At 35.4% G+C, this 25887-nt stretch overlaps 1 protein-coding gene across 5 annotated transcripts; it reads right to left on the bottom strand.

Moving 5' to 3' along the window:
* Positions 1 to 92: 92 nt before the first annotated feature.
* Positions 93 to 25887, bottom strand: NRPC2 (nuclear RNA polymerase C2). 5 transcript variants are annotated; one of them, XM_088249114.1, is made up of 40 exons: positions 25611 to 25886; positions 25468 to 25528; positions 23566 to 23782; positions 23298 to 23406; positions 23069 to 23190; positions 22306 to 22398; positions 20433 to 20505; positions 20266 to 20356; positions 20117 to 20169; positions 18661 to 18725; positions 18266 to 18371; positions 18045 to 18155; positions 17297 to 17356; positions 16050 to 16088; positions 15880 to 15930; positions 15661 to 15759; positions 14889 to 14948; positions 14694 to 14786; positions 12945 to 13046; positions 10612 to 10722; positions 10374 to 10490; positions 8548 to 8664; positions 8281 to 8361; positions 7402 to 7506; positions 7242 to 7322; positions 7017 to 7148; positions 6878 to 6922; positions 6513 to 6590; positions 6301 to 6440; positions 6091 to 6181; positions 5793 to 5911; positions 5578 to 5713; positions 5370 to 5500; positions 4360 to 4422; positions 4219 to 4274; positions 2681 to 2751; positions 2318 to 2402; positions 2135 to 2238; positions 992 to 1120; positions 93 to 520 (listed from the first exon to the last, which is right to left on the bottom strand). In XM_088249114.1, the coding sequence occupies exons 3-40, from the start codon at positions 23616 to 23618 to the stop codon at positions 470 to 472; spliced, it is 3423 nt and encodes a 1140-aa protein (XP_088105240.1). In that variant the 5' UTR covers positions 23619 to 23782; positions 25468 to 25528; positions 25611 to 25886; the 3' UTR covers positions 93 to 469. The 5 variants fall into 5 exon arrangements, 4 of the variants coding, with proteins under 4 accessions (XP_088105240.1, XP_088105239.1, XP_088105241.1 ...); XM_088249113.1 differs by having other exon boundaries at positions 4360 to 4485; positions 25611 to 25885; XM_088249115.1 differs by lacking the exons at positions 15880 to 15930; positions 16050 to 16088 and having other exon boundaries at positions 4360 to 4485; positions 25611 to 25885.

Here is a 25887-nt window from a genome sequence, read left to right as displayed (position 1 = left end):
TGTTGATATATTCATATTTTACTTTCGGTTTTATGCCCTTGAGAGAGACAATTTTGAGGGTAGGGGTGCATATATATTAACTTATTACTGTGTACTCAGAATAGGCGCCAAAGCCCTTTCTAGAATAAATGATACATTATTTAGAAGAAAAAAATGTATACATTGAGAGATACAAGTTGTTTCCATTTGAGAAGAACAAAGTATACGGCACATACTTCCTGCCTCTCTAAGCAGCAACAAAAGATGAACATAAGCGGGGCAGAGAAAACCTTGTGCCAACCCTCTTCACCATGCCCATCCCTGTACCACATTATGCGGGTTTCCACATCTGATGGCTAGCTGGCTTTAGAATGGAGCATTTTTCATTTTTCGGTATGACTCTTTAGAATAGAATCAGTAGTACGGAAAACAGCAAAATCAAATCTCACTTTCAGTTTGTTGACTTGGTGCTGTCAAGAAAAGCCATACTTCATGCCTCAGCTAGTTTTAACCGAGGAACTATGTTCATTGATTGAAGTTCCTGGAAGCAAGCATTCAACAGTTGAAAGGTTACTTAAGATTGAAGCTGTGAAATGTAGGGAAACTATTGACATGCTGATAATAGGGAAAAACAACAAAAAGAAGAAAAAAAAAATTCAGTCAAGTTATGTCTATTCTTAAACATCAGCATGCGGAACCATTACCGACATTCTTTAGGGTATGCTAATTAACCATGATAACTTGCTCATCAGGAAACATATAAAGAGGCAGTTAAAACTATATAAAGAGCCATTTTTGCAAATCAGGAAACATATAAAGAGGCAAATTTTCAGGTTTTCTTTTGGATCACAATTTTAAGCGGTTAATTAGACAAATTAAATTGCAAACCCACTATCTAACTCAGAATGTTATGTCTTACTATACTAAAGGGGATGTTAAGAGACCTTCCACAAACAGGGGATGTGCCAGCTTGGATAAGCAAAAGAACATTCAATGAATTGCCAAGCTTTACCTGAATCAAGAGCTTGCAAGCATAGGGAAGCTTCATGGTGGAAATATTATCCCCATTTTTACATGAGGAACAAATTCCAGTTTTCAGCTTATGGTTGTAATAGCCCAACAAACCACACACTCTGCAAACCTGAGGCAAAAGCAAATATTAGAAGCTACAATACAATTACAATGTCGTGTCTGAGATACCACCTTTTGAAAACTTTCAGAAAGGTTATGGTTTTTCATAAGATTGGTTTGCTTTATGGAAGATCCAAAATAATATAGTGGGTCCACAAATATCAAATCCAACCATTCAAGTGTTACACCGTCACTGAAGTTTATCGGTAATTTTGACACAATATCACTCTGAGCTGATTTCTACCAAAATTACAACCTAACAGGTCTGAATTAAGTAATTGCACCGAAGAAAAAAAAAAAAGAAGAATGTCATGTTGCAGAGGCACGCGATGCGTACCATGAAGAAATAAGTTAGCCCGAAACTCTTACTACGAAGAAGAAATCTCCCTTTTTCGTTTTTGAAAAGTTTTAGACAAAACGCCACTGTTTTGTCATTGTGTTTCTTCATTTTAATAAAATCATGTGGTTCATTTATGCGTTGGTCTTTTGGTTTGTGGCTATTATGTTTTAGTGCAGTCAAATAAAAAGACTAGATTTGCTCACTACAATATTTGTTGCCATTGGATGTGAGCTTGATTGTTGAAATTCGTGCAGAGGGTAGACTAATTAAACTTATCCTGGCACATTATGTATGGTGATGCTGAGAAAATACATTCTCAGTAAAAGAAAAGGTATGTTGATATCAATAAAGAAAACTCAAAAGGGTTATACTGACATTTCGAATTTACTTATTTGAGAAAGCATTTCAAAAAAGGCATGTATTTATTATTATTATTTTTTGGAAGTAGTATTTAAATATTTGATATCAATAGCAAATATTTTAAGCCAAGAAAAAGTATTTAACTAGTTAGATAAAAACTGAAAGAATTCGGACCGTCCACCAATGGCTGAAAAGTTTTGTAAGTGTTGGTATGTTTGGTTTTTGAGACGGCAGAGTAGGGATGACATCATAAAATGGCTTATTGACATGCAACGGAAAATATCTGGAAGGTAGATTTATTAAAGAAGCACAAGCAGTAAATACCTGAACTTCAAAAGGATCACTAGAGATCATTAGGCGTTCATAAAGCAACATACTAGCACCATAAGCAATCAAACAATCACGCTCCATTTCACCCACTCGTAGTCCTGGTAGATGAATAACATTAGAACAAACAGAACTGCTTAACGTGAAATTAATTTGATATATCAAAGATAAAATCACAACCTCCATTTCGGGCTTTTCCCTCAGTAGGTTGTCTAGTTAGACTGACTCGGGGACCGCTTCCTCGTGCATGCATTTTATCTAGGACCTGAACATCATGTATTTATATGATATCATAAATATGACGTTGAAGTTTTAATGATCCGTAAATGTAAACTGCGCAATAATTAAAGTGTTTGATACACTTAAAATAAAATATGCCATGTTTTATGTGATAGGAGTAAATATTGTGAAGAAACTAATGTCTTCCAAGAAGCACGTAAAATAGCCATGATTGAAGATCAAAACGATCGTAGTGATAACTTTGGAAGGAACCGAAGATTCACAAGCGTGTAAAATAGCCATGATTGAAAATTGAAATCTCACCATATGTTTTAACTTCTGGTAGTAAATTGGTCCCATGAATATATATGCCTGTAATGGGCAACCTGTGATACCTGGAGGATAAACACATGCATTAAGACAGTTTCTTTCGTATGATATAGATCTGTCTAAGCACATGGAACACTGTTAAGGAGCTCCTTTTAATTCAAATTAAACATAGTGAAGACCATAATTGTTTTAGGTTTTAGAAGCATAAGATATGACTCCTTTTTTAAGTATATTAAATATAAAGCTTCTAGTTGACGTTCTAAACCATAAAGTCATGACCCATGAGGGCCATCCTATTCGTTTCAGAAAAGTACATTTACAGTCAGTCATACAATTCTTTAGATAAACAACAAATATGCAAAAATAATCATACTTCATAGCATATCCTTTAGAGCTCGAGAATTACAGGATTTAAGCCAATAAGTAAAACTACTGCATCATCTATGTCCAGTAATTTTCAGAATTTCTTAAGCCACAAGACTACCACTTATTATTAGCTTGTAATCTCATGTCTTACAAATCACAAAGCACTCTTTTTCAGTTCTTTTAGTTTAGATATAGCAACCACAGTACCATCTATATATTTACATGTAGTTTCTAAATTTAGCAATTTGGAGCTTAACAATGGTATATATAATTTATAACTACAACTTTTCCCCAGCTTAAACTAATGCATTATTAATAATTAAGCGTTGGTTCCCACAATGGACATCTGTAGATTATCAATATTAACTATGACTGAAAATGAATGAGAGCTGATGATCTTAGGCTAATGTAATTCAATTTAGAAAATCACATTGATGTACAACCTACAAACGCATCTAGATATTAAATAGTTCAAAGATTAGTAAAATACGTAATATTTGAAAATTCTTGAAAATTCAAACTATAATTGTGATATGATAGCACTAGAGGAACCAAGATGATAATGTTGCTGTGTAGCCAGATTGAAACGAGAGAGAGAGAGAGAGAGAGAGAGAGAGAGAGAGAGTACTTCATAAAGAACCAAAATGCAACTATGAGGTAAGTTGTTCGTCCATTCAAATTAAAATTACAATATCCAAGATGGTCTAGAAAGATGAATTCTTTTGAATCAGATAAAGCCTGGAACATCTGGATTCAACTTAATCTCTTATAAATTCAAGGTAAATTTAGGTTTTAGCCACAAAAAAAATTTCACTTTTGGAAAAAGCCAAAGCTTTTTCAAAAAAGACAGAAAAACCTCTCAACTTTTAAATCAAAGACATGCAAATGTAAAGGATTTCTTAGGGAATCAAAAAATAAATAAGGGCAATTTTGTCCATTTTGGCTTCTTTTACAAAATTTCTCTCTCCTATGGGTTTTTCCAAAGTCTCCCTAAATTCAAATAACCAATCTTCGGATCTTTTAGCATTGCAAGAAAACATCTAGCATATCAGACACAGCTATTTATTCAGAAAATGATCTAATAGACACTTTAAAACATTTTCACGTGAATAGGCAATAAAATTTTCATGTGACCATGCAATGAATTTCAGAAGCAAAGCCACAACCTGAGTATATAAAGTCCTTGCCATCGTAGCTAAATCCCATCCTCACGAGGGTTTCACTATCACAAAAGAGAAATTATTTACAGAAAAGAAATCTGGAAAAAAACATAGAAGATAATGCAAAACAATAGATGATTTAAGCACCTTATAGCTTCAACCTTGTCTGCATGACCACCTGGTTCACCAAACGCACTGCCATAGTGAAACCTGCCACATGACACTCCTGATTTACCCCCAAGAAGCTCTATCATCTTTCCTACAGTCATTCGACTGACAGAAAACCGGAAAAGAAAAACACACGAATCATATACACATAGGAAGATTCCAATGATATCTACAGCAGAACATAGTCAGAAACCCGGAAGATCAATAAACACTAAACAAAAGATAGGAATGTAACATTCAAACTTAGAAAGAACTACTTCAAATGATTTCCACACGAAATTCTAGAAAAATATTAAGCATGGATTCCAAATAGTATAACCTCAGATTTTCCCCTTTTACGTATTTCTAGGACTACTGAAATGCAATACAATCCATCAACTGACCCAAATGATATGAGACCTAAGACCTACATAATGATTTGTGTTTAACAACCAGGCTTGGATTTTTTTTTTTTTTTTTTGGACCTGTTATATACTCATAATCCTTTTATTCATTAATCTCTTTTCTCATTTTTGAAGAAATGGAAGCCCAACCACCCTTTCAGAGGATGGGCAGGGCACCCTTGAAATGGAAAACCTAATCTGCTATGAATTAAGGAATACTTTAGATTGAAATCTTAAAAATAAAAGAAACGGTAGAAATTGAAAAAAAATAAACTATTAGAAAACAATATAAATGGTACGACTTTGCAGTTTCTGAATTATCAATCAGAAACAACATTGCTTACGAAACTCAAAATAATGAATAGTGAGGATACAGACACACATCCTGAACATGAATTGACCCACTGAAAACTCATCCTTAACATCAGTTTCAAATGATCACCTCAACTGCCTCTTGAAAAAAAATTGACTTGCAGTTCATATTTTCTAATAACATAACCTATATTTCAAGAATGAGTAATTGACCAAACCTCATATTGACTCGATTTGCACATGATTGATAAAACAATGAAATTTACGATAAGTAGTTCTAAAAGAAGGAATTACCTTGGAAACCCATGAGGATTCATAATTAAATCAGGGCAAATGCCACGCTCAGAAAACGGGAAATCTTCCTGTTGGACAATGGTACCACAAACACCTTTCTGTCCATGTCTGCTACTAAACTTATCACCAACCTGCACAAATGAAAATATATTTTAGAGGATCCTAAAAGGTAAGCACAAGTATCTTAGATGACAAAACAATCTCTTGCCTCTGGTCTGCGAGTATGACGAATTAAGAATTTGAAACATAAGTTATTATGTTTATCAGAACAAAGAGCCACTTTATCGACCACACATGATTCCCCTTGAGGCCCATCATATCTTTGTGGAACAGACTTAAACTCGCTGCATAAGAAAATGGGTGTAAGGAAATGATACAATCAGAATCCTAGTTTGAATATGCAGGGCAAACAAAGTAGCCAACCTATCATTTAATGCAGATTTAAATTGCCCCCTTGTGACAATAGGGACCTGTTTATTTATTAAGATGTCATTTCGTCTAATAATTTCCCCAGGTGCAGCAAGCCCATCATCATCCAGCACCTATAAGAAATGCAATTCAAGAAAACTATAAAGATGTTGACCAAAATGAACTGGAGAAGAGACATATAAAGACTGCAGTTAAACAACAAATATAAGAAGTTAAGATAATTGCACCACCACACCATGTAGGTAGAGGTACAAGGATTTAAGGAAAGGGAGGGAAGAGGGCTTTGCATTACCCGCATCGGTCCAGAATCAAAACCATCTCTATTGGGCCTCAGTATTCTGTCTTGTGTGTTATTATCATATTTTTGATTCACCGCGCAATACCTACTCAGAAACATCTTCTGTAAGTAACCATAAATATCTAAACACTTGAGCAACCAACAGTGTACGGCAAAGTTGTGATATTGTTATATGCAGTCACCAATGACAATGAAGTTGGGTACCTTTTCATATGAATACAACGACCAAAACCACGATCCAAAGATGCCTTGTTCATGACTATTGCGTCTTCTATGTCGTAGCCACTATAACTCATCACAGCAACAGTTGCATTCTGCCCAGCTCCAAGTTTATCATAGCCCACCTGAAGAAAAAGTGATTAATTTACCAACTACAGTTCCAACAGCGACCCAAATAGAGTATAGGGTATACTAACCAACTCAATGGTCTTTGTTGTCAATAATGGCCGTTGAGGATACACCAGAAGGTAAAGCAATGAGTCCATTCGATGTAGCTACAAAAAAAAAGGCAAAAAAAAAAAAAAGGTCAAGATTATGGTTGTAACTTGTATCAATAATGGCAAGAAATATGGCTGAACACAGGAGCCCTACGATGAAAGTACATAACCTAGTTTTGGTAACTTTCAATGCGCAAGAGGAAAACAAACATAAAAAAGGGTTAAGATCACCATGGAAACATAAAAAAAAATCTTTTCTAAACGACTTTAAACAGCAAGGGGGAAGAAGGGCCTCTTTCTTTGGCCAAAGGGGTAAAGGGGCCATGTACTAATAAACCACTTGCCTGGTTATATGCAATATTTCCCATTGCTTGCTTTCCCATTGCACACTATATAAAGACCAAAGGGCTCAATTAGAATCATACAGTTAGAAATTTGGGTAACCTGAAAAAAATAAAATTTATCAGAGTAAGACAAGAAAACCTGGTACGTATTTCTAGGAGACTGGTTGTGGTGAGGATATGGAATTAGACCAGCAATAACACCTAAGAGGGTTAAAGGCTCTATTTCGATATGTGTTGTTTCTGTTGTTGCCTCCTCTTCATATAGAGCAATCTATAAAATGATAATTATGAATGTTGAGTAATTGTCTATCAAGTACATCACAAAATGAAAAACTTCATAAGTAAGGCTTAGACAGGAACAAACCAAAGAATTGTTCTCCTCATTAACATCAAGATACTCAATCAACCCGTCACTTAAAAAATCATCAAATGTGCGGACTCCAGCCTTAAAACGCAAAAGATATTAAAATATCAGCTTTGGTAACAATTATTTTGGCAGGAGAAGCAGCTAAAAGTATATTCACCTTCAACTCCAGCATATGATGTTCTTTGACCCTTGATATGCCCTTATCAGCAATAACTAGCGGACGACAAACTCGACCACCATCAGAAGCAATGTAAACACAATGCTGACAAAATTCTTAAATGTGTCAGGTATTTAATCATAAAAACTAGTTCCAGGGAAAAAATAGCAGAAACATGAATTGGAGACTACAATGATAAATTATACTTAAAACGTTTTACTTTCTATCATTACAGGTGGAGAGATCAAACAACATAACAATTCTATTCAAACTGCTACAACATTATAGATTGTTATTATATGCATTTCCAGATTTGCTTCATAAATTCTAATGGGGAAAGTGATGACAGGTGGTTGACTTAATGTTGCCAAATTTGCTTCACAAATTCTAATTGCGGAAAGTGACAAGGACCATAAGGCTGTTCAATCAGCTGTACAGGAAAAAAAATTTGGGTGGCAACTGAGCTGGAATTGTATAGGTCCAAGAGAAAAAATAATTTAGCGGTGGTTTGAAAGGATTTTATTTTTTTCAGCATTGGACAAGCTGTATCTTCAGTTAAGGCACAGGGATCTTACTAGAGGAGTATCAAGTCATCATCTGACTCTACTCGATTATAATTGAAAAGTTGGGAACCTGGTACATTTAGGTTTGAAATGGGGTTAGAAGTTACAAATTTCCTTGCATCAGAGTCACGTAGTCTCAAAACCTTCCTACATCAAGTCAATAATAGCCTCTACAGGCTCACTAAAGGGGATTGAAGATGCCATTGCCCACAAAGCGCATGCCTTGTAAGTGGAAAAGAATCACACGTAGTAGTTTGCAGCTATAAAAAGGAATTAGAAGAGGAAGAAAAAAGTAATTTGGAAGTTAAGAATTTACCTGTTTTTCATTGACAAAGACACTTACAAACTCCCCAATTTTCCCAGCTCTACGCAACTTTCTCATTGCAGCAGCAAAATGCTAAGATTTAAGAAAAATTATTGAATGAAATAAGCATCTATCACCAAAGAGGAATACACAATGGCACCAAGTCACTAATACATAAATCATATAACAGAAACATCATCTGCAAATTTTTCTGGCAGGACACCCCATCACACCTGGCCATTTTTGTGACTGGCAAACAAACTGAACAGCTGTTATTACCTGTGGCTTCCTATGCTTTCCAAGGATGTTTCCGTTGAACAAAACTAGAAAAGAATATGGTGTGTGAAGCTCCTCTCCTGATAGTACTTCCAAGCCTTCAACACCCAAACAGTAGCACTATTGCACAAGAAATTAAATAATACAAAGTGTAAGCCTTTCGCACTAAAAAAGGAATAAACTAAAAATTAATATGGCCAGTGGATTAGCTAATGCACATACAGGAACAATAAATGTTCAGTTCTTTCTGAATATCTTTTCAAACTATAGGGGATATCTGCTGAAGCTAGATATTATCTACAAGTCCAATTGATTTTTTGGAAGTCAACAAATTGCAGGTCTTTACTTAAATCAGTTTTCAGGAAAACATATAAAATCCTGTCTTTTAATTGACAGAAAAACATAATAAACTTTTATTTTCTAACAAAAGTTTATTTTGCTGAAACTACAATTCTGGTCCTTATAATTTTAGGCTATTTACTACTTAGTTCCAACTTCTCAGTAGATTTTTTTTTTCATTCAAGTCCCTGTAATTAATAACTGATGCAATTAAGTATAAATCAGGATTTTCCTCAGTTAAATTAATGGAATGTGCACGTTCTGCATACAAAGTTATTATTCGTCATGTTGAAAAAAAAAAAACACCCAAAAACTGTACTAATGAACCTTCTATGTGGCTTCATTGCATATATACATTCAACTTTTTAATTGCTTTGAAAAGAAACTATTTATTGATCAATTTTTAAAGAAACACAAATAGTTGTGCACAAGAAGTCTGTGGGACCAAAATTAACCACATCTTGCTACGTGTCTAACGTGAATGAACAAGACTAAAGTGCCCTCACACCTTTAACTGGGTTAAACGGACTGTGAATTCAGAATTGTTTAAAGGGGCCCAATGCAAATTAAGAAACTATCGACCCTTCCATCAGGCCGTCCTTGGCTAGCACCACACCATAATGTCCCCTCACCTCGAGGTTTGTTCATCTTACAGGGTATAATCATTACTCGAGAAAGGTGGAGATCTTTTGCTCCAACAAAGATTACATCAGAACTAAACAAACAAGGACAGACATACACAATACAGCTGCAGATAGATACAAATACCATCCCACGGACATGCACATTCTGTCAATTTAAATGATAGAAATCTTGATTTGATCTTTATTTCAACCGTTATTAATTGCAGTGATTTCATTGAAAAATATTAAAATAATAGAGGCCCAAAACAAATTTAATCCTATAAAAACATTTTTGTACCACAAATTAATATATGTATCCAAGAAATTGCAACCAAATTATAGTACCAACATTAGCACAATAATATACTAACCTATAACGAACAATAATCAAATATCTAATGTATGCATAAAATGTAGGAATGAGAACTATACTCAATTTTATTATTTAGCATCTACTACCCAGAGTTTTCAAAAGCAAATTGAGGCCTAACTCAAAATGAGGCGAAAGGGAAATGCCTCCTGCATCCCTTTGAAAAGCCAAAATGCCTGAAGACTTGGACATTTTGATGAAGCGTGTGCCTCGCTCCAAAAGGTGTGTCTTGTGCACACTAGTTTCTTAGAGCTTGGGATTTTGAAAAGATAAAGAGAAAAAATAAATAAATAAAAAAACCCGTTCTCCTTCCCAATAACAGCAAAAGAAACCTTAACAATTCTTCAACCATATAAGACTTAACAATTACACATGCAAATGCAGAAGGTACTGCAATTATTAAATATGCCATCATTTATTGTATGATGCAGCACAATAAGTGAAAACAAAAATTACACCTCCATGGGTATATCAAAAATGTGTGATGACGAGCATACCAGAGAAATTAACGGGCTCTCCTCTTCATCAGTTGTCACATGAGTCATTAGGGCCAAGTTTTTAATCAGTCCGCAAGGTTCACCTTCTGGAGTATCACAAGGGCAAAGCATGCCCCACTTCACCAAAAGTAATAAAGCAAAAGCAAAATACCGTAAGTACAAAGATACATATATATTCAGATATCCATCATGTAAAAGGTGACAAATTTTCAAAGCATTGCAGAGACATCACCCATACCTGGCTAGGTTGTAAAGCCCTAGGTCCACTTACTTTCCGTGTCTTCTCAAATTGCGGCTTGATTCTGGTCATATGGCCTAGACACCCTATAAAAGATAACCTCGCTAACACCTGCCATAAGAGGGACTTTTACGAATCAAACCTGAGAGAGCCTAAGAACCAGAGACTCAAGAATTTATTTTTTTATTTTTTTAAACATGCACCAAGAATTGATTTTGTATTTGTTTTCGAATATATGTAGAAAAAGGAGCAGAAGAGAAGATCGAGAATATGTCCATCTTTTTTTTTGTTCAGATAATGACAAGAAAAAAAAGTCAAGAACTCCATATGAACAAAGCCTCCAGCCCTATAACAAAGCCTCCAGCCCTATAACAAAGCTGAACGAGTTACAATCAACAAAGCTCACAGACATCAAGATGAATCACACTAAAGAAGATATCCCAAAAACTCTTAAACAAACAAACACAACCAAAAGCGAAAAATCAGACTTCATCCCAAATAAAATCAACAGCTTACACTCTCACTAAAAATTATACTGTTGCCTTTTGTTTGATAGGGAATGATAATTTTTTTTTTTTGGGCAAACTACATAAAACCCCCCAAACTATAGGGTCATTTTCAAGTTCATACTCACCTTTAGGGACATTTACGAGTACATACTCAAACCCCCCCTCTGTTACACAAATCGTTAATGAATCTGTTAAATACTGATGTGGCAAATATGGGTCCTATTTTTTAATGAAGCGGACTCCATATGAAAAATTAATAATAAACATTAAAAAAATCATAAATTCTTTACAGTTATTTTGAAAAAATAAAAAAACCTAAACGGCCAAATCACTCATCACCCAGCCCCCCTCCCGATCGATCTTGCTGCCCAATTCTGATGAAGACACCCACCACAAGATTCCTGATTGCACAAATGATAAAACAACTCCACTTTTTGTCTGTATTAGTTAGTTGAGACTTGGTTAGGTTAACTCTTTATTAACTGAGAGAGTCTATATTGAGGAGTGAGTTGAGAAATCATATCCTGTTCTTTGTGAAAGAAATAATATCATTGCTGTTCTTGAGATATTGAGTTAAGGTTGAAGGCAGTTTCTATCGGCCCAGGGCCCCTCCTGATCGCCCATCGCACCTCCCGATAGCCCCAAAATCTCTCAGCCCAGCGCCACCCTCTTCTCCACGCAGCCCCACCCCAGCCCCATCCCCTTTCCCTCGGCCCCTCTTTGTCTCTCCCTCTCTCTCTCTTACATCTGGTTCGGTCCAATTATGCTAACACACCCATATCCCCACCACCAAGCCCCATACCCAGATCTGCAAGTGGCTAGACTCCAGATTGTGAAACAAATGCAGCAACATCCAATTTTTTTTTTTTAATGATCCAACCATTTGGATTAATATGGAGGAACCAAAATCACGCCCTTGAAAAAATCGATAACCCATTTTCAAAACGCAACCAAGTTCTTGAAGCCCAAAGTTGCAAGAGTAGGGGATTTGGCTGGAACAAGATGGGTTGTAAAGCTGGGATGGGTGGCCTAGGTAAATTATTTAGGGATGTGAATGGAGGAGCTGGGTGGTCGTTTGGGTGGCTTGGGTGGTGGTTTTGGTGGCTGGAGTAGCTGGGTTCGCTGGGTAGGGGCTTAATATGATTTTAATTTTTATTAAAAAGTAGAGAATTTTTTATTATATATTTGTCCACTTGGAAGTTCATCTCATTAAAAAATTGGACCCATATTTGCCACATCAGCACTTAACAGATTCATTAACGGTTTGTGTAACGGAGGGGGCAATTTGTAGGTTTTCCAAGGGTCGTAAATGTCCCTAAAGGTGGGTATGAACTTGAAAATGACCTATACTTTGGGGCTTTTATGTAGTTTGTCTTCTTTCTTTTTTTTCAGAACGAAGTTACTAAAACAGGATGTACAAGAAATCCATAAATTGCCACACAAAAAAGAGGGTAAGAAGATTTGCCCACATTTTGGGAGGGGATACCAATGAAGAGATAATTAACAACTCGACCTTCCGTTTTTTGAAGTGGCCATCCTGTCCACTTTCTCTGTATTTTTATTGTTTTCTAGAAATAATATTTGCCTTTTTACTGGCAAAAAATTCTAACATTATTGAAAGATTCTAGAAGATACATACTACATATGCACACATGTCTACAATAAAAAGACATGGTTTATAGGAGATAGCACCATAAAAAATACAGCGTAAATATATATATATACACAGAGAGAGAGAGAGAGAGAGAGAGAGAGAGAGTGAGTGAGAACATGGTTTATAGGAGAGAGCACATTTCAAAGCAACGTAGATGATGGGAAGCAAACCTGTGTCATTCCTTTACTGTCCATCTTGAACCGTTTTATATTGAAGTTTCCGGTAGATAAGGTTCTTTCAAGGCCATGGGTAATACTATCTTTAATTATGCACTGCAGTAGGAAAAAATAAAATAAACAAAAGAGAATGAGAGATTTAAATTTACATTAAAATTCTTTAAAATGTAGATTCATTCAAAAGAAATTTTTAACTCCGAAGTCCAATGCTCATTAAGGATAAAACAAGATCTCTGTTACATAAAATGAAATGATAGTGATCGCAATCAAATGACTAAATGACTTCCGATTTGGTTGATTTTTTGCCTGGTTGATCCTTGAAGGAGAGCCTTGAATATAGATGGTTCAGATCACTAGATTGCAAAACGAAGAAAGAATGTCGCATTTTCCTTACATGCAAACATAATGATTCCAATGATTCCACAGCCCACCATGATACCCAGAAATGAACCCTCTCCCACATGTATTCTTTCTCCAACCCCTTGCAACATGAAGCAACCTTCTGTTCTACTCCATCCAAATAACCCAGAAAACAGCCATTAGAGCACATTTAACAGAACCACGCCATCTTCATTCCTCCCAAAAACTTAAGCCTTTCACATTGCAAAACCACACAAGATTCTGGTATAACCCACCTCAATTTGAACTCCCTAAACAGCATAAACCATAAGAATGAAGAAGATATGATAAGTTCCTCCCAAAGCACCCTTATTACAAACACAACAATGGGGAAATTATGTGCTCGTTTAATGACCAGGCCTTTTTTGTTCAAATTTCATCTACTTCTCCCCAAGGTACCAAATATCGGCAACCAATCTTCCAGTAAAACCCAAGTGTCAGTAATCGAAAGGGGCAGAAGGTCTACCTTTCCAGACTTTTCTCCAATGTTTCGGACAAATTTCAGTAATATAGAGTGTTTCAGTAGAATTTCACTGTTTTTTGTAGAATTTCTGACAAAATAAGTAGATTTTCAAGAAATGTTCAGGGATCTTTAGTAGAATTTCAGCAAATCCAGCTGAATCTTGGATTAGTTGCTGATCTAATCTGAGAAGTTTGAAGAAGATAAATATGAAGTTGGGCGTTCCATTGTTTCTTCTCTGCCCACCTCAGGACCAAGAAAGCAACCCCTAGCCTCATCAAAGCTCAAATTTATCAATGACTCCTATATGCTCCTCCCTTGTGTTTCTTCTGTAATTCAATGTACTGGGGTGTTTATGGTTATTGCTCTGCTGTTTCATCCTGGATTGCTGGTTGTTTCTTCTTCAATGAAGTTTGCTGTTTCTGCTCTTCCTAAGAGAGTACCTCTTAGTTGTTTTAAATTTTATCCTTAATATTGGGCCTATCAAGTTTGGGCTCCTTTCCACTCAGGTTTACCTTCAATTGTAATTCTATCTTTTATGCCACTTCGAACCTTTGGCTCTTTTAATGAAGTAATTTTCGAAAGAAAAAAGAAAGACAAAGATGAGAAATTTACACGTCTAGTTTTTGCAATATAGATTAGTATAACATTTCCTAAGCCTATCTCTAAAATTTTCATGTTTCAAAATAGATGTTCATCATTGTTTAGTTTTCCCTGCCATTTCCACAAATCTGGACTACTGAAATATCTACTAGTATCGATTTTTTAATTGCTTCTTCCTAGTAAAAACATCACGATGCGTAATTATCAATGGTTGTTATCTGGATTGTAAAGAATACTCAATTGAAAGATTGCAGACTATATTAATAATTCCTAGCAGATACCTGTGCAAAGTCAAAACGGCTAGACCTGCTAGGCTTTGTTAATATGTTGTCTACAGCCTTCTTAACTTCAGCAATCATTGTCTTGAACAGATCCTAAGAAAATAAAGAATGAGGGAAGAACCACATGGAAACAAGTAACAACAAACTTTCAAAACCATTTTGTTTAGAATAGGAGAGCAATGAAAGCACACATACCTCAAACAAAAGAGAAATTAATTGGCCAGATAACTCAATCCGCTTGTTCCCAACATAATCCTAACATCAAAAGGGGAAAACTCATGTTTTTTTATCTGATATCTGCATAAACAGAAGCAAAAACACAACCATAGCCCTGACGAAATGCACACACACACAACTACACTCAACAATAACAATCAACACAGACACACGACAATATCAAGTTTTGGGCCTTTCCCAAAAAAAAAAAAAAAACCCATAACTTGCAATGGCGGAGCTAGGGTCACCAGCTCACCTACAAAAGGAATTATCAAGGTACAAAAAAATTTGGCAGCTTGATCTTTACAACATAAAAAAGGACGTGTAATATAGAGGGAAGTGATTTAACACCCTTCATGGAATCCTCAAAGATGCCATGGTGTCTCAGTTATAAACTGGTAGTGAATGGAGAGCTCTTTGTTATTAATAAACCAACTTTAGCATGGATGAAGATCTCAAGTGAATAAAGCTGCAACATTATGAATAACATATGCTTTAGCATGGGTTTCAAACAATCAGTTTGTCCACCCAGAAAGAAGCCATTCCTATAAACTTTTTCAGTGTGTACTTCAGCAAACGCGATTGTCTTGTTGCTTCTTTCAAAATGTTCAGGATGAACTAAAATTCAGAGATTATTTTCTTTGTTTTCATTTTAAGGTATTGCTAACATAAAATCAAATCTGGTTTGGAATGATCAAATCTCATTTATTAATCATAAGGAATGGAAGAGAATTTGGAGTGAATTAACTACCTTGTCATCCATTGCATCCTTGTTTAAAATTGCATCCATTATCCTTCTCAACATGACAGCAACATATATGCATTTTGGACGAAAATTGTCCTGACACACCTACAAAAAACAAGAGGGGCACAAACAAATGAAGCATGTTATAAGATGTTTTAAATTGAGAGAGAGAGAGAGAGAGAGAGAGCGTGGGGGGGGGGGGGAAGGGGGGAAGGAACACCTTACCTCAACATTAGCAAGAAACACATCTTGAAGAACAGTCATTACTCTACCGTCCTATTAGAATAATGGAAACAATTGAAGCCACAAATAAGAAATTAGAAAATTTCAAAAAAAAAGATAAACTCAAAAGAACAATGACACATTTCAGCAAATCAAAAGAAGAAATAACTAACATTCTCAGATGAAGCACCAGCAAAACTGAACCTCTTCACCTGAAACATGAAGCAGCAAACTACTAATTTAATACGCAACTGATTCCCATTTTAGGTTTTTTTTTTTTTTTTTTTTTTTGGCAAAAGGTCACAGCTAGCATTTGAAAAGAAAGGAAATAGATACTAGAAATAGTTACAATTCATTTCCACAAATAGACAGAGATAGAAATTTAGAAATGCAACTGTAAGATATTTAGACTTCAATTCAGAACAGATCAATGGTGGTGGAGATGTCTTCTTGAGCAGGACTCACTTGGTGTTCTGCTATTCAAATATTGGAGTGCAGTCTGAGTGGGTAGCACTCCACCATTATGGAGCAAGGTTCACTTAGCTGCCTCTGGAAATTCATCTCTCAGGTTTCCCTTTTTTCGCACAGGGGTCTAACTTTGTGGTGGGGAATGATTCTAAAATTAAATTTGGAGGGAGATGTTTGGCTAGGTTAGTTTTCTTTTGAGTCTTCAATCCCCCACTTACATCGGCTTTCCACAATCCACAAAGTTGTTATCTCATCCATTACTCTAAGTAAAATTCTTTAAATTTCATTTACTCTAAGCATTATCCAGGAGCTATAAGAGGCCTAAATTCCTTGCAGAGCAAATAAGTAAATGGTAAGGTATTTGGGGGCCATGTACCCATAATAACAAGAAGTACCAAAACCATTAGCACACCACACTATAAGGCACACTGATGTTTTCAATCAACCTTCCACAAAGATATACCACTACATTGGTCAAGGAAGGGCACACCCTACCACACAAATATCTAGGTTGACAGTGAAAGGGCATAAGCTTCCTATGAGTAGATGAAATCTGCATTACATGGACCTTTACTTCACCTTGGCCTGGCCATGTCAATACAACAGGGAATTGGTAAGATCATGGCTTACTAATAGGAATACTACGAATGAGTGAAGACCTGACGGAACAAAGATGTATTCGGCACTAGTGCATGTACTCACATCCAAGAGCAATGCCCAAATCCATGTAATGTAGATTGATAAATAAGAAATAAACAGGAAAAGAGAGAGAGATTGAAATAATAGCCCCCACATTAATTGCAAGGCCATATGCAATTTCAGAGCTGTTTTGGTCTCCATTGAAAGAGATGTATCCCAAAACAATAAAATTGATGCTTGAACATCTGAAGTCTGTTTCCAGATAATAAAATGAAATCATCACAATTCAAAACAAGGGTACCACACAGAAAACCTTTGTTTCAAGGTAGGCCAAAGCTTGCTCTTGCTTATGTATACCTTCCTTTGCACAATCCTGAAATTAGAGAAACAAACTCAAAAGATGAGACTAATACAGAAAAGGACGTGTTTGCAGGCCCAAAATGTACAAATAACAACTGAAAAAGGTAAACTAATAAAAAAAAATTTAAAATGTTCACAACAATGGGAGTGCACCGGGCAAAGGCAATAGTTTTTGAAGAGACAAGAAGACACAATGTTACAAATTTACAATTTATGAGATGGAATATCTAAGTTGGGAACAACGAGATGAATAAAACTCAGTGCTTTGGGCTGACATATGTGCTTTCTAAGCGTTTTGAGGTTTTTTAGTTTCAATATTATAGAAAATTGCGGTATTTTTTTTATTTTTTTTTATTTGGAGCTAGGGTTTGGAAAGAGTATTTAAACAACTTTTGGTGGTTGTGATCAGACTGATCGTTTTATTATCAATAAACCTCAGACTTTTCTCTTATCTTTGTTCTAGGATTGAACGCTGATTTTTTCCTATTATCCTGATGCTCGTCATGTTTTGAGCTCTATTATCCTTTTTCTCCATTAAAAAAACTGAGCCAACACAACTCAATCTAAATGGGCCAACCCAAATCAATAAAAAAAACTTGGTTAGGTTGGGTAAAAAATTCATCATTTACTGTGCCAATTCCATTTCTAGACAAAGAAGCTAATCATTTGCTTACATTACTTGACCATGACCATATTAATACCTCAATAGATGGCATTAGCAGGGCAGCATATCGAGGATCTCTTCCAACCATCTGTACTACTTCTTGATCACTCTCCATTCCCATAGCCTTCATGACCACCATAATAGGAATCTATAGAAAAGGTTTTTGAAAAGAAAAATAAATTACAGGAAGATATGACAGTCACAAGATACCATGAAACAAAATCTTAAATTTCTTGAAATGAAATGTGGCATTACAACCTTTTTGACAAATTGGTTAAGCATCAAATAGATCTTCTGATTTTCCATCTGAATAATAGTTTTGCTTTTTATTCTCTCTGAGCTGCTCGTAACAGATGCATTTAAACTAAAACAAAATGAAAGGTTTATGAAAAAATATAATTAGTAAACATAATCAAAATAGAAGGGACAAAACGGTGAAATAAAGGTTCACCATCATCTTGATACATACCTCACCAAAAACGAAACCAAAATAGAATTCTATTTTATTTATAAAAAGAAGAAACCAAACTACTTCTATCTACCCCACGACAGCACCCAAATCTAATAAAACAACAGAAATAAAAATACCCTAAAGCCTGGACTGTAGACAGGGAACACCTATAGTAAAGAAAAACAAAGAAAGAAGAACTCACTTCCCCTTCTTGTCCATATCAATGATAATCCTGTTTTTTGAAAGTTGTTCCTGCATTAAAAGCACCTGGAAGGGATTGCAGTGTCATCATATGCTGAAACAAAAAACTATGAAGAAAGAAGGAAATAAAAATAAAAAATAAAAAAATTGGCCGTGTTTAGCCAGACTGCATAGAGGGGCTCAGCTCGTTGTCAAACGGTTTCATTACAAGTTGTTAGTCCGGATAGAAGACGCTTGGAACTCAGAGTCTTCGGGGTTGTTTACAGTACTTATTTTGTAGGTTCATAGATAAGTTCTCTCTCCACCTTTTCTTGTCACAAGATTTGGAAGACTAAAAGTACCATCTAAGGTACAAGTATTAGTTTGGATGAATGTTCAAGCAGGAAAAAATACTTCAGACATTAATCAAAGGAGAAGGACTAATGCTAGTTTATCTCCCTATTGGTGTATTATGGTTTATGTGACAACAGGAGGCTGAAAGTATAGAACATCCTTTTCTCTCCCAATCTATTGTGGGAAGCACTTCTGCCATAAGAGCTTTTTCTGGGAGTGACTTTACTAGAAGCACCTAGCAGGTGATTCTGGAATCACACATTTATGTACTTTATGCTTTTTGAGGGCACAAACAAAATTCTTGTGCAAAAGTAAGGTGATTGTTAAATTTGAGTTGTGTGGATGGAACAAAATAAAAGGATTTTGTGGAATTAAATTCACTAGGCATCCTTTGAAATTTGGGATACACCTTTTTATTCATCTGGATTGGCAGGCAGCTGTTTCCATGAGATACCATTTAGTTTATACATTTTGCAATGTTAACTTGAGATCCTACCAAACATTGTGTGAAGTTTCTATCTAGCAGATAGATTGTTCAGAAATCTTTTATGTATCATCAGTGAACAGTTTGTTCACTGTGTTTGTATTATATAAATAAATTATTTTGTATCTTCATCAACAACATAAATTGCATCAAGAGGAAAAAACCAAAACATGAAAGCTAAAGAATCTGACAGCAGCGCACTGCATTCTAACAGCTAGATCTGCGCAACAGCCAACACAAGAAAAACAAAAGCAAACTCGAAGGTGCCTAAAAAAATGCAAATTGAACTGTTCCTCAAAATGTATAAGAACCTTGGGGTTAGCTCAAGTGGTGAGAGAGGATGGGGAAAAGGATAAGAATTACGATAGGTCAAGGGTTTGATCCCTTCCAATGTAACAATATATACATATACATATACATATATATATGTGTGTGTGTGTGTGTGTGTGTGTGTGTGGGTGTGTGCGGGCAAAATAGCTCAAAAATGGAAGGGAATGAAAATTCATGGGCCCCAGCTACTTCATCAACTGTTTTATTTTTAATGGATAAAAAATAAAAAATAATAATAAAGTAACAGATTATGGTTCAGTTACCATCCCATTTATTGAAAAGTAACAGATTATGGCAGAGAGAATATTACCTTCTCATTTCCCTTGATTATGAAGTATCCTCCAGGGTCGAGGGGGCACTCACCTACAGACATGCACATTCATTATAGAGCAGAACAAAGCATGGAGATGAAAAAGGGGGGCAAGAAACAAAGTGAGTTTTATTTTGTTCTGCACAAACCAAGTTTGGCAAGTTCAGATTCGGTTTTCCCATATAGGGTGCAGGAGCAACTCCGTAGCATAATAGGCATCCTTCCGATTACGACACCTTTCTGCCAAAAAAAAACTTCATATTATATCCAAATACACATTTTCAAACAAATCTGTCTAGAAACAATTTCTAAATACCTTCTCCACTCTAGTCTTTTGATCATGACTTCCTTGAATGTACTCTACATCGACTTTTATTGGAGCAGAATACCTATAATTTACAGAAATCAAATTCAATATGGTTCAGTTATGTGCATGGAAGTGAAAAATAGGCATGAGATTTGTATTTCAGACAATAATTGTCTAAATTGCAAACAAAAGAGAAAAAGGTTTACCACAAGGTACCGATAAAATACTATATACTCAAACAATGCAAGTTTTAAAGGATACGACCCATACTGACCAAGAGGAATATTCCCATAATGTTGTTCAATTTCAAAAGCTTACACCATGCCAGCTTTTTGTTTTAAACTCGTACCCATCCCAAATGACATCATCTGGCTTGTGTTTTTAAAAAAAATAAACAACCAGACAAATAAGGAGCTGAGGCCCCTTTCTCATCTAATAATCAGGTGGAATTCTTTGGAAAAAAATGAAATCAAAAAATAAAAACCAAGTTATCTGATTAGCCATTTTGCAAGGATATTTTGGCATTCAGGAGGAACTCAGTGACTTGGCGGAGATTTCAATAGGACTTCAATACCATATTAAACTGTTAATATCCTTATTATGATTGAATGACAATTATTACCCACTGACTAATTAATATGCATGAATGACACTGAATACTGTTCAAGACCATGGAGTGCAGTCTACAAACAATAATGCCCTACGCATAGCAAACAAAGAAAGACTTCATCAATAATAGAGGCCCAGAGAAGCGCAGCCAACAAATGCAAAAAGTTCATAATTTCTCTTTTTTAAAGTAAAAATAAATAAATTTATCATTAAAAAAACACACACACACACACAAACATGGGACAGGGAGTGCACTGCAACAATCCTAAAGCATCTGTGCATATACATCTATCTGAAAAAAAAGTTCAGCTGTAAATATAGCAGCCCAACCAACACTTATGGCCAAGAACACACAGATGATAAATAGCTGTGGAAAACCATCACATAAGGTCATGAGCTTCAGAGTTCAACGCAGAAAAAAAAAACTTTAAAAGTTGCAAGGACCATGTCCTTCGCTAATTTTTAAAAAGAAAAAGAAAAAACAACCATTCTCACTAGAAAGAAAAAAATTTCAAGAACAATTACAGCTTGAGAAATTGTCAGACACAAAAATCAATTTTCGACTAATCTGAAATTAAAGAAAGAGGGATAAGAAATCACTGCAAACAAGATAAATTTTTATTTAAAAAAATTCTTTAAGAATAAAGTTCACAAAAAAACCTACAAATTTGGAACTCCATGTAGAGAATCATAACACACCTAATATTTCACGGTATAATTTTTGTTTAAGCCAACAATAAATTTCAAGACCTCAGTACAGTTTAGTCTCTTTTCTATTTCATTATACATTTTAAGTAATATTCAGGATGTGACACAGCTACACAAGGTATACATGATGCAAAACCAAGGCTCCGTTTGGATGAAGGTACTTGAAAGACAGGATTAGGACAAGAAAGCTAAATGTGCTGTAATAAAAATAAAAATAATAACTATAAAACATAAGACTGAATGTATTTGAAATAACTAGATGTAATACATTTGAAATGATTATATGCAAGTAGTCATTTGGAATCTATATTCTTATTCAAATCTTAGCATACATAGATTGCACTAGTCTAAACAAACAATTTAACCTTATAATGACATCTAAATCCCTAGATTTAAAATCACTTCAACCAAATGGAACCCAAAGGTGAATAAAAACAGGGAAACGAATAAGTAACTTCTATTAAATTGGACAAACCAAAAATACGAAATCACAAATCGCACCACTGCGATTAATAAAGTGCAATCCAGTACAAATTAAATGAGAAGTCTATCAAACAAATCTTACGTCATATCAGATAAGCGGCATGTATGGGGAGCAATCTTTTCAGTGACACCATCCATTGTAAGCGAGGGCTCACCAATAGAAATATCTTTAAACCTGCACCAAAGGAAAAGTGGATATTAAACTGCCTGAAATGTTCTTCACAAAAAGGACAAGTACATATTAAACTGCCTGAAACGTTCAAACCCTTTAAACAGCCTTTATATAGGGTAATATTCACTTTCCAGATTTCTGATACAATTTAACAGAAATTAAAACAAGCCTGGAAAGACATGTCTCTGGGTTTTAGCTCTTTCTTGCCTTTCTCTGTTTACTGGTGGGGAATGGGAACAGATTTGGTTTTAGGAGACTTCGCAGATAGGGAAATTTCCCTTGTGCACATCTTTCCCGTGACTTTATAGACTTCCAACTCTAAAAGTGCTCCAATTGCCAATAAGTCTGGGAATTCCTCATTCCCAATAAGCTAGAATGTTAGTTTTTTACGAAATTGAATGATTTGGGGTTTCAGAAGCTTTTCTTCTATTTTAGAATGTTCCTTTACAAGTCAATAGACTGAATAGAAGATCTTGGAAACAGCTTACATACATTTTAATTGTTTCATTTGTATGTATTTTCATGATGAAATTTCATCACTGAAGTTCAAGCAATGACATTAGAGATAGATTACCAACTAAGCAAGCACAATCACACAACCAGGAAAATTTTATTCCTACTAAAACAAGGAAATACGAACCATAAGAAAAATCAATAAAAAAAAGTACTCAACCTGAGGTAAATACTTGGATCGACGCCAGACACAATCCGATCATTGGCACGAACAATTTTCTTGATTCCCGTGTTCACAAAGTAATTAAACGAGTCCAAATGTTGCTTTACCAGCCCTCTCACCTATATATGAATTCTTTTAAACTACCGAATGCAAATAATAACAATAGCAACGATGGCAATAACAACAATACCAATATTTAGAAATAAATATCTGACAGTATTCAAACCTTTAGAAACTCCGGCAGAAGTGCGAATTTGTCTGTGGCAGATTTGATAGGAGCGGCAAGGAATTCCTTATCAATGGCCGAATGAGGAATTTGCTTTCCATCATTAGACCTAATTTGAATAGTAAGAGATCGAAAATTAGAATCACACCAAGCCCTAAACGCTTGCAAGAAACTGTTATTGATAATCAACAAATAACAATTTGTACAAGATATATATATATATATATATAGAGAGAGAGAGAGAGAGAGAGAGAGAGAGAGAGAGTACTTTTGCTTCTTGTTCTTTGGAGGGTCGGCCGAGGAGTCTTGTGCAACGCCCATGGCCGATGCCTTGTTGAAGGGTTCTAGTTGTTAAGACTTGGTGGCTGGGCAGTTGAATTTGGCTGGGCACAATTTGGTGGCTGGGCAGTTGAATTTCGCTGGGCACAATTTGGTGGCTGGGCAGACACGGTCCGGATTGATTCGGTTTTACTCTCAAACCACAGCTGAACCAATAAGAAAATAACGGTCCGGTTTGGTTCGAATTAGCCTAAAATTAAAATGAAAATCGAACCAATCCAAACCACTTGTAATCGGATTGGTTCGGATTGGTTCGGCCGGTTTGTGCCTAACACAACCATGCATTTTTCAACCTGCTCTTACATTATAATGCTAATATTTTGTCATTATATCTTTTCATTCCATTCCATTAAAGGCTAATACAACAACATTCCATTTATTCAAAAGCTGTCCAATGTCTAGCATGCATCTAAGTTCACAATTTCCATCAAAACAAACATTCTCAAGTTCATAAGAAATGAATACAAGATGATAAAACTAAGAAAAGAAAGGATGCCCAAAATACAAGTTCATGATTTCCATTTATCAAAAGCTGTCCAGTTTCCAACATGCATATAAGTTCACAATTTCCATCAAAACAAACATTCTAAAGTTCATAAGAAATGAATACAATATGATAAAACTAAGAAATGAAAGGCTATCCAAAAAACAAGTTCATAATTTCAATTTCATTGAAGGATGCCCAGTTTCCAGCATCTGTCCCCATACTGCACATAAAAGCAGTTTCAATGAACACAAATTTTAGGATACAAGATGATCAAAATAAGAATTGAATAAGAAAATTACCATATTTGCAAACAACTTAAGAAAACAACTTAACCTCACTACTAACGGTCCCTGAATTATCCCAAAAAGTTCTTTCCATCCAATAGAAACCATTTAACAGCACTTTGTCCATCCAAAAGGAGTTTTACCAAACAACAGCTCATATAAAAAGATTCCAAAAGTCCACCAATCAACATCACTTTGTCTTTCTCAATCAATTTAGTTTACAAGTGAGATTATAATCTAGTCTATGGTTGCTAGCTTTTATGATGTCGGTTTGCACAGCCAAAAAATTGAAAAAAATTAAAAACAGTATAGGTATGAAACTAGTTTCTCTGTTTTTAATTTTTTTCAATTTTTTGGCTGTGCAAACCGACATCATAAAAGCTAGCAACCATAGACTAGATTATAATCTCACATGTAAACTAAATTGATTGAGAAAGACAAAGTGATGTTGATTGGTGGACTTTTGGAATCTTTTTATATGAGCTGTTGTTTGGTAAAACTCCTTTTGGATGGACAAAGTGCTGTTAAATGGTTTCTATTGGATGTAAAGAACTTTTTGGGATAATTCAGGGACCGTTAGTAGTGAGGTTAAGTTGTTTTCTTAAGTTGTTTGCAAATATGGTAATTTTCTTATTCAATTCTTATTTTGATCATCTTGTATCCTAAAATTTGTGTTCATTGAAACTGCTGCTGGAAGCTGCAAACTACTCCAGAAAAAATTATTATATTGCTGATCTGCACGAACTGCTGCCAATTCAATTTCCTAAATCAATGAATTGTACTAAAGCAAGATGTAACATTACATCTTGGAAGTTTCAGAAAAATAAACAGTTTCAAAAAAATAAACAGTTTCAGAAAAATAAACAGAATAGATAGAAGCCGGGTGGAGTAGACAATAACAAAGCTATATATTTCTGTAATCCTAAATCTATTTGAACAAGAACCCTAAATCTATTTGAAAAATACAAACAGCAGACAATAACAAAGCTAAGAACTAAACTAAACTTGGCAGCATAACAATCAGATACAATTAAATAGTATTTGCAAAGGTGAATCATACCGGCCAGAGAGAAAGAGAGGTAAATACGATGAAGAGATGGAAGCGGGATGCTGTGTTGAATCTGCAAATTGTAGACAAATAGAGTTAGCCAGAGATTCAAAGGGGGAAAAGAAAAAAAAACCAAGAAGAAGAGACAATCTGACCTGTGATGGCGGCGACTGAGAGAAGCAAAGGCGGAGAGAGGCGCTGGATGACAGAGAGGATGAGAGAGGCGCTGGATGACAGAGGATGAGAGAGAGAGGAAGGCTGAGAGAAGGTTTTGCGCAGAGACGATTGGCAAGCTTCTGTCAGAGAGGATGAGAGAGATGTAGGTTTTGGTTGAGAGAGATGATGGCTGAGAGAGGTTTGGCAAAGAGGTATCGGGTTCGGCGGCTGAGAAGGAGAGGACTTAGAGAGAGGAACGAAATTGCAGAAGAAGGA

Source organism: Prunus avium, chromosome 2, assembly GCF_965620075.1.
Source record: "Prunus avium chromosome 2, drPruAviu1.hap1.1, whole genome shotgun sequence".
NCBI classification, from domain to species: Eukaryota; Viridiplantae; Streptophyta; class Magnoliopsida; order Rosales; family Rosaceae; genus Prunus; species Prunus avium.
This window is presented reverse-complemented; position numbering and strand designations above follow the sequence as displayed.